The sequence below is a fragment of the Anomaloglossus baeobatrachus genome, chromosome 8, assembly GCF_048569485.1.
Source record: "Anomaloglossus baeobatrachus isolate aAnoBae1 chromosome 8, aAnoBae1.hap1, whole genome shotgun sequence".
In the NCBI taxonomy this organism is placed as follows: Eukaryota; Metazoa; Chordata; class Amphibia; order Anura; family Aromobatidae; genus Anomaloglossus; species Anomaloglossus baeobatrachus.
The window spans coordinates 256,204,475-256,213,519 of NC_134360.1; the positions used below are offsets into that span (position 1 = coordinate 256,204,475).

The following is a 9,045-nucleotide window of genomic DNA, read 5'->3' on the forward strand; positions in this document are numbered from 1 at the left end:
CACAGACCGTCTAAGCGGGCTCGCTGGGGACCTTCATCCACTTCATCACGCTGCTCAGGGTCTCAGCATGAGGACTCTCTGGAGGATGAGGCGGACGTTGCAGCTCAGGGCTCTGATCCGGACGGTGCTCTCAATCTTGATACACCTGAAGGAGACGCCATTGTAAATGACCTTATAGCGTCCATTAACCAGGTGCTAGAACTTCCTCCTCCAACTCCACCTGTTGAGGAGTCAGCTTCACAACAGGAGAAACACCAGTTTAGGTTTCCCAAACGTACACGGAGTGCTTTTTTCGATCACTCTAACTTCAGGGATGCTGTCCGGAAGCACAGAGCATATCCGGACAAGCGCTTTACTAAGCGCCTTAATGACACACGTTACCCCTTCCCCCCTGACGTAGTTAAGGGTTGGACTCAGTGTCCCAAGGTGGATCCTCCAGTCTCTAGGCTGGCGGCTAGATCCGTGGTATCAGTGGCAGATGGTTCATCGCTCAAAGATGCCACTGACAGGCAAATAGAGCTCCTGATGAAATCCATCTATGAAGCCATAGGTGCGTCTTTTGCTCCAGCATTTGCAGCCGTGTGGGCGCTCCAAGCTATCTCAGCTTGTTTGTCTGAGATTAAGGCGGTCACACGCACCGCTACTCCGCAGGTCGTGTCTTTGACTTCTCAGGCGTCGGCTTTTTCATCCTACGCCATGAACGCGGTCCTCGACTCGGTGAGCCGTACAGCGGTAGCATCCGCCAATTCGGTGGCAGTCCGCAGGGCCATGTGGCTACGCGAATGGAAGGCAGACTCTGCTTCCAAGAAGTTCTTAACCGGTTTGCCATTTTCCGGCGACCGCTTGTTTGGCGAGCAATTGGACGAAATTATCAAGCAATCCAAGGGAAAGGACTCGTCCTTACCCCAGTCTAAACCGAACAGACCTCAGCAGCGAAAGATTCAATCGAGGTTTCGGTCCTTTCGGCCCTCAGCCAGGTCCCAATCCTCCACGTCCAACAGGTCACAGAAGGGCCAGAGCAACTCTTCGGCATGACGGTCTAAGTCACGTCCTAAAAAGACCGCCGGAGGAGCCGCCCCCAAGGCGGCCTCCTCATGACTTTCGGTCTCCACAAACCGCATCCTCGGTCGGTGGCAGGCTCTTCCGCTTTTGCGACGCCTGGTGGCCACATGTCCAAGACCGATGGGTGAGAGACATTCTGTCTCACGGTTACAGGATAGAGCTCAGTTCTCGTCCTCCGACTCGTTTCTTCAGAACATCTCCGCCCCCAGAGCGAGCCGATGCACTTTTTCAGGCGGTAAACACTCTGAAGGCAGAAGGAGTGGTGATTCCCGTTCCACCTCAGGAACATGGTCACGGATTCTACTCCAACTTGTTCGTGGTGCCAAAACAGGACGGATCATTCCGTCCCGTTCTAGACCTCAAGCTGCTCAACAAGCATGTGAGCACCAGAAGGTTTCGGATGGAATCTCTCCGCTCTGTCATCGCCTCGATGTCACAAAGAGACTTCCTAGCATCAGTCGACATCAAAGATGCTTATCTCCATGTGCCAATCGCTCCCGAGCATCACCGCTTCCTGCGTTTCGCCATCGGGGACGAACACCTTCAGTTCGTGGCACTGCCTTTCGGCCTGGCGACAGCCCCACGGGTCTTCACCAAGGTCATGGCAGCAGTGGTGGTGGTCGTACACTCTCAGGGCCACTCGGTGATCCCTTACTTAGACGATCTTCTAGTCAAAGCACCCTCCAGGGTGGCATGCCAACACAGCCTGACCGTCACTCTGGAGACTCTCCAGAGGTTCGGGTGGATCATCAATTTCCCAAAGTCAAATTTGACACCGACCCAATCGCTGACTTACCTCGGGATGGAGTTTCATACCCTTTCAGCGATAGTGAAGCTCCCGCTGGACAAACAGCGTTCACTACAGACAGGGGTACAATCTCTTCTTCGGGGTCAGTCACACCCCTTGAGGCGCCTCATGGACTTCCTAGCAGGGCTGTGGAGTCGGTAAGCCAAACCTTCGACTCCGACTCCGACTCCGACTCCTCAAATTCTCTTGCACCGACTCCGACTCCGGCTCCGACTCCGGCTCCGACTCCGACTCCTACATATATTGCTTATAGTTAGGTGAAAAATTTATTGTAGTACATGAATATGTGTATGTGAACATCAGACATTTAATAATTTTTATGATACAATAATCAAGATATTTGGATAGAACATAAAATATATTTATTGGAATACAACTTTAGAACACAAAAAACTGTAATAAATTGTAAATATGTAATACACTATGTAATATACAGTAGATTACATATATATCTTGTGTGTGTATATACACTGTATATATATATATATATATATATATATATATATATATATATATATATATATATATATATATATATATATATATATATATATATATATATATATATTTTACATATTTACAATTTATTAGTTTTTTGTGTTCTAAAGTTGTATTCCAATAAATATTTTATGTTCTATCCAAATATCTTGATTATTGTATCATAAAAACAATTAAATGTCTGATGTTCACATTGTACTACAATAAATTTTTCACTTAAATATAAGCATTATACTAAATGTTATTATTTAGTAAAATATTCAGCACATTCTGCATTGCACTCCTGTCCCCAATTTATTATATATTTTAGGAGTCGGAGTCGGTGCATTTTATACCGACTCCGACTCCGACTCCACCAAAATGAGCTCCGACTCTGACTCCACGACTCCGACTCCGACTCCACAGCCCTGCTTCCTAGGGAAGATGGTGGCAGCAATGGAGGGAGTTCCTTTTGCACAGTTTCATCTGCGTCCACTTCAATGGGATATCCTCCGCAAATGGGACAAGAAGCCGACGTCCCTAGACAGGAACGTTTCGCTGTCACGGACAGCCAAGACCTCTCTTCAGTGGTGGCTTCTTCCCACTTCCTTGTCAAAAGGAAAATCCTTCTTGCCCCCATCCTGGGCTGTGGTCACGACGGACGCGAGTCTGTCAGGGTGGGGAGCGGTCTTCCTCCACCACAGGGCTCAGGGAACCTGGACTCCGACAGAGTCCTCCCTTCAGATCAACGTTCTGGAGATAAGGGCAGTGTATCTGGCCCTAAAGGCGTTCCAGCGGTGGCTGGAGGGACGGCAGATCCGAATACAGTCGGACAACGCCACGGCGGTTGCGTACATCAACCACCAGGGCGGCACTCGCAGTCTTCAAGCCTTCCGAGAAGTTCAGCGGATTCTGCTGTGGGCGGAAGCCACAGCCTCCACCATCTCCGCAGTTCACATCCCGGGCGTAGAAAACTGGGAAGCAGATTTTCTCAGTCGCCAGGGCATGGATGCAGGGGAATGGTCTCTTCACCCGGACGTGTTTCGGGAGCTCTGTTGCCGCTGGGGAACGCCGGACGTCGATCTAATGGCGTCTCGGCACAACAACAAAGTCCCGGCATTCATGGCTCGGTCCAAGGATCACAGAGCTCTGGCGGCAGACACGTTAGTTCAGGACTGGTCGCAGTTTCAACTGCCTTATGTATTTCCTCCTCTGGCACTGCTGCCCAGAGTATTACGCAAGATCAGGTCCGACTGCAGTCGCGCCATCCTCGTCGCTCCAGACTGGCCGAGGAGATCGTGGTACCCGGATCTGTGGCACCTCACGGTGGGTCAACCGTGGGCACTCCCAGACCGACCAGACTTGCTGTCTCAAGGGCCATTTTTCCATCTGAATTCCGCGGCCCTCAACCTGACTGTGTGGCCATTGAGTCCTGGCTCCTAGCGTCATCAGGGTTATCTCAAGATGTCATTGCCACCATGAGACAGGCCAGGAAACCAACGTCCGCCAAGATCTACCACAGGACTTGGAGGATCTTCTTATCCTGGTGCTCTGATCAGGGTTTCACTCCCTGGCCGTTTGCCTTGCCCACTTTTCTTTCTTTCCTTCAATCCGGATTGGACAAGGGCTTGTCTCTCGGCTCTCTCAAGGGACAAGTTTCGGCGCTTTCCGTGTTTTTTCAAAAGCGTCTAGCCAGGCTTCCGCAGGTCCGTACGTTCCTGCAGGGAGTTTGCCACATAGTCCCACCTTACAAGCGTCCGCTAGAACCCTGGGATCTTAACAGAGTGCTGACGGCTCTCCAGAAGCCACCTTTCGAGCCGATGCGGGATGTCTCTCTATCTCGCCTTTCGCAGAAGGTGGCCTTCCTAGTGGCAGTCACATCACTTCGGAGAGTGTCCGAGCTAGCAGCGCTGTCATGCAAAGCCCCCTTCCTGGTGTTTCACCAGGATAAGGTGGTTCTGCGTCCGGTCCCGGAATTTCTCCCTAAGGTGGTATCCCCGTTTCATCTCAATCAGGATATCGCCTTACCTTCTTTTTGCCCTCATCCAGTTCACCAATGTGAAAAGGATTTGCACTTGTTAGATCTTGTGAGAGCACTCAGGCTCTACATTTCACGCACGGCGCCCTTGCGCCGTTCTGAGGCGCTCTTTGTCCTTGTCGCTGGACAGCGTAAGGGGTCGCAAGCTTCCAAGTCAACCTTGGCTAGGTGGATCAAGGAACCGATTCTTGAAGCCTACCGTTCGTCTGGGCTTCCGATTCCTTCAGGGCTGAAAGCCCATTCTACCAGAGCCGTGGGTGCGTCCTGGGCATTGCGGCACCAGGCTACGGCTCAGCAGGTGTGTCAGGCAGCTACCTGGTCGAGTCTGCACACTTTTACAAAACACTATCAGGTGCATGCCTATGCTTCGGCAGACGCCAGCCTAGGTAGGCAAGTCCTTCAGGCGGCAGTGGCCCACCTGTAAGAAGGGACCGTTGTTTCGGCTCTTTTTTATCGAGGTATTCTTTTACCCACCCAGGGATTGCTTTTGGACATCCCAATTGTCTGGGTCTCCCAATGGAGCGACAAAGAAGAAGGGAATTTTGTTTACTTACCGTAAATTCCTTTTCTTCTAGCTCCTATTGGGAGACCCAGCTCCCGCCCCTGTTCCCTTCGGGCTGTTGTTCTTTTGTGTACACATGTTGTTCATGTTCAATTGTTCTTTGGTTCATGGTTTCAGTTCTCCGAATATCCTTCGGATTGAATTTACCTTAGACCAATTTATAAGTTTCCTCCTTCCTGCTTTGGCACCAAAACTGATGGGCCCGTGATGCACGGGAGGGTGTATAGCAGAGGGGAGGGGTTACACTTTTTAAAGTGTAATAACTTTGTGTGGCCTCCGGAGGCAGAAGCTATACACCCAATTGTCTGGGTCTCCCAATAGGAGCTAGAAGAAAAGGAATTTACGGTAAGTAAACAAAATTCCCTTCTTTTCCCACCCATGGACTGCTTTAGGACGTCCCATGGTCCTGTGTCCCCCAATGAGGCGTCAGAGAAAAACGGATTTTTGTGTACTCCCCGTAAAATCGTTTTCTCTTAGCCATCATTGGGGGACACAGCACCCACCCTGTTGTCCTGTTGGGCCTTGGTTCTCTCAGTACCTTATTTGGTTATGACTCTTTTTTTTTTTTTTTTTCTTTTTTTTTTTTCCTCATGTTCCTCTGTTGAGAGAAGTTTTTACTGTTTTTTTTTTTTTCTCCTACTGCTTGTGTACTAAAACTGAGGCTGCCTGGCCCGGCCAGGGGATGTATACTGCAGAGGAGGTGCTATGCTTTTGCATCTACTTAGTGTCCTCCTACGGATAGGCAGCATAACACCCATGGTCCTGTGTCCCCCAATGATGGCTAAGAGAAAACTATTTTACGGTGAGTACACAAAAATCCATTTTTTCCTATGATCATGGGATTATCCGACACACGCTGGTAGTATTGCTGCAAGATAAAATAGGAATTTTTATCGTGTGTGTGTGTGTATATAGAGTGTACACATGTAATAAGAGTTTTACACTCATATTTGCTCTTCTAGTAAATAATGGTCAAAAGGACCAAATCTAAACCAAAATTATCATGTTGCACTGAATCCACAATATATTAGTGACTGCAGAGTTGAAATAAACATTTTTGGTTTGTTATATTCTCTCTCTCTTGTGGAGAGAATACCAATCAATATATCTAGCCCTTTTTTGTTTCGTTTTTTTTTTTAAGCCCATATGGATGTTATCAGTTTTCACTGGGGGCGTGTACTTCTTCCCCTGTATGATGCTAGCCAATCATAAGCTGGCAGGAACACTCATGTGCAAGAAGAACCCACCCCCATCCTAGCTTAGAACTGATTTCTTATTGTGTGAGATGTAATGATCCAGCCCTGATCTCCTGGTCTGACCTCCTGCATGAGTCTGTGTGGGAATAGGGGCAGTACAGCTGAATTTGTCACTTTACAAACCCTTCTATCCGTTCTGGTGATTATGGAGTGTGTCAGTAATCACACTTATGTCTGCTGTGCTAATGTAACTTGTACTTACTTTACAATGAGATTCGGGCTGTAGTTACATCTTACACAGGAGTAACCTGCCTGATCTGGACTACTCCTATGTGAGATGTAATGACATGTCTACCCCTCACTTCTGCGCAGTTACAAGTTCAGCACAACAGACATAAGTATGATTGACACCTTTTTGAGCTCTCATCTCAGGACAGAGGGAGGGGTGGTATAGGAGAGCCCACACTTCTGTGAGAGTTTGTAATATAACACAGCTAAACTCCGCTGTGCTGCTTCTCTTCCCACACTGACTCATGCAGGAGGTCAGACCAGGAGATCAGGGCTGGATCATTACATCTCACACAATGAGAAATCTGCTTTACACTATAATGGGGGCGTGTTCTTCTTTCCTTGGGAGTGAAGCTGCCAGCTCATGATTGGTCATCATCATACAGGGAGAAGAAGAACACGCCCCCACTGAAAACTCTCTGATAAAACCCACCTGGACTTAACAAAAGTTAACTCATTAGGCGCCTAAACTTTGATTGTGAATACCTACACAATGGAAAGACGAAATTTCAGGAAAAAAATGTTATTCCACTTCGCAACAGCTAATACATCATGTGTTCATTTCAACATGAAAGAATTGGTGAGGGGTCCTCTAGAGCACCTGTCCTAACAGTATGCTGGGATCCTGCTCTCTGGGGCATAAGAAATGAATGACTTAATCATAAAAAAAGACTTAATCTGTTTCTATATAAGAAGCCTAGTTTCCATCAGGAACAAGACATCATAACTTTTCTTTCTGCCTCTCCAGGAAGATGCATGAAGTTCTTGGCCCTGGTCGTCCTCATCCTTCTTGTTGGCGCTGCAGCTGTCTTCTACCTGCTTCCAGACTCCTTCCATCAGATTGCCGGTCAGATGAAGTTTATAAGGGAACCACCACAAAGCAAGAAGGATCTCAAGGATGAGTTTGTGAAGCTCGCCAGCAATTTCTCCAACCAATCTGAGGAGACGTGGAGAAGAAGTAGAATCATTTTGGAACGTCACCTGCAAATGTGGAAGGAGAACACGGAGCCCGCTATAATCCTGCTGACCGGTGCCCGGGATGCAGAGGAGACGCTGCTCTGTCTGGCCACCCGCTTAGCAGATGCCTATTCCTCCCCCCTTAAAGGCAGCTACACGGTGATCACTGGATCAGACTGGGCATCTGGAAGCGATGAAGAGGTTAAAGAACGCATTGATGAGCGACTCAGTGAAGGTTTCCAAGCCACGTCCCGGGCAGCGGTGCTGCATCGTCTGGAGCTTCTGCCCGCCGGGTCCCTGCTGATCCTCTACAAATATTGTGACCACGAATCGGCCATGTTTAAAGACGTGGCGCTGCTGCTCACGGTGCTCTTGGATGATCAAACTCTGGACAAGAACATTTCACTTAGGAGTCTGGAAGACAAGGTGAGATCGTATTTAATCCAAACATTAATCAGCGTTGGCGCCAAGGCCTCTCACGATGGGATGGACGAGGACAAGTTTAGCGGAGTCTGGAGCCGCATCTCCCATGTAGTCCTTCCCGTGTTCCCTGAAAATAATATTATGGAGAAATGCCCAAAGAATCAGAACTAAAGCACACAGTAAGGGAGGTGAAGGGGCAGCTTTTGATGTCCGGCCCGGATGCACGGCCGCCATCACCCACTGCAGTGTCCTGTGGATACAAGAAAATCAGATATGGGTTGTTATATGGTGGAAACGCCATCTGTAAGAGACATCGTACCATGTGTATGAGATAAAGGGTATCACCAGCATCCACCGGACAACCCCATCTGTAAGCGACATTGTACCATGTGTATGAGATAAAGGGTATCACCAGCATCCACAGGACAATGCCATTAAAACAAATAATTGGAATCCCTTCAATCACACATCTCAAATGAAGACTTAAAAGGTTTTTCGGACCCGTCTGGACAGATGCTGATGTCAGCAAATTAAAGAGAAGGCTATTTACCTACATGAAGGGGGTACTTCTGCTTTCTGTTTGTCCTTTGTTTTTTGTTTTGGGTGGGGGGTTACTTCTGTTCCCTCTCTCTTTGTTGACTTTGTTTTGCTTGGAAAGTGAAATGTTTGCTGGGACCACTCCTAGCAGATATAATAACGTGTGTTCCGTGTGATCATTTTATGTAATTTATGGTCCCGGCTCAGCGCTGAACCTAAAACACATCAGTGGTTTTCTGAATAAAGAAAGTTGCAAGACGCCTAAAATACAACATAAGTAAATCACGTATATCTGCCCATTTCATTCCCTCCGATCCTCCTATGCCGGACTGGCTGCAGCTGTCACGTCCTGTACACCCTCATGTGACCGCTGCATCCAATCACTGGCCTCAGCTGTCTATGTGCCGTATACCACTGAGGCCAGTGATTAGCTGCAGCCGGGAAGCAGAGTATGATGGCTGCAGCCAGTGTAAGCAGACAGAGGATTGGGAGCGCAGTGCTGGGACAAGTGGGATGACGTGGGTGAAATATGAGTTATTACAGCTGCATCGATCGCAGCCTGTGCGCAGCTTTTTAATCAGCTCTTGCATAACCTCACACGTTGCTTATTTGGTGTGTGGGGGGGGGGGTTAAAGAAAATGCACAAAATAATGAGATGAGATCTCAACAAGTCTTAACACATCGCTGCCGAAAAATA

At 48.2% G+C, this 9,045-nt stretch overlaps 1 protein-coding gene across 2 annotated transcripts in view; it reads left to right on the plus strand.

The window, feature by feature from the left end:
- The window catches only part of LOC142249547 (uncharacterized), a 96,253-nt gene that overhangs the window by 86,739 nt on the left and 469 nt on the right, over nt 1-9,045 (plus strand). For both annotated transcript variants that reach the window (XM_075321216.1, XM_075321217.1), the window contains exon 19: nt 7,180-9,045. This exon is cut by the window's right edge and continues 469 nt beyond it. In XM_075321216.1, coding sequence (XP_075177331.1) covers nt 7,180-7,982 — 803 coding nt within the window. In that variant the 3' untranslated portion in view covers nt 7,983-9,045. The remainder of the gene's footprint in view (nt 1-7,179) is intronic.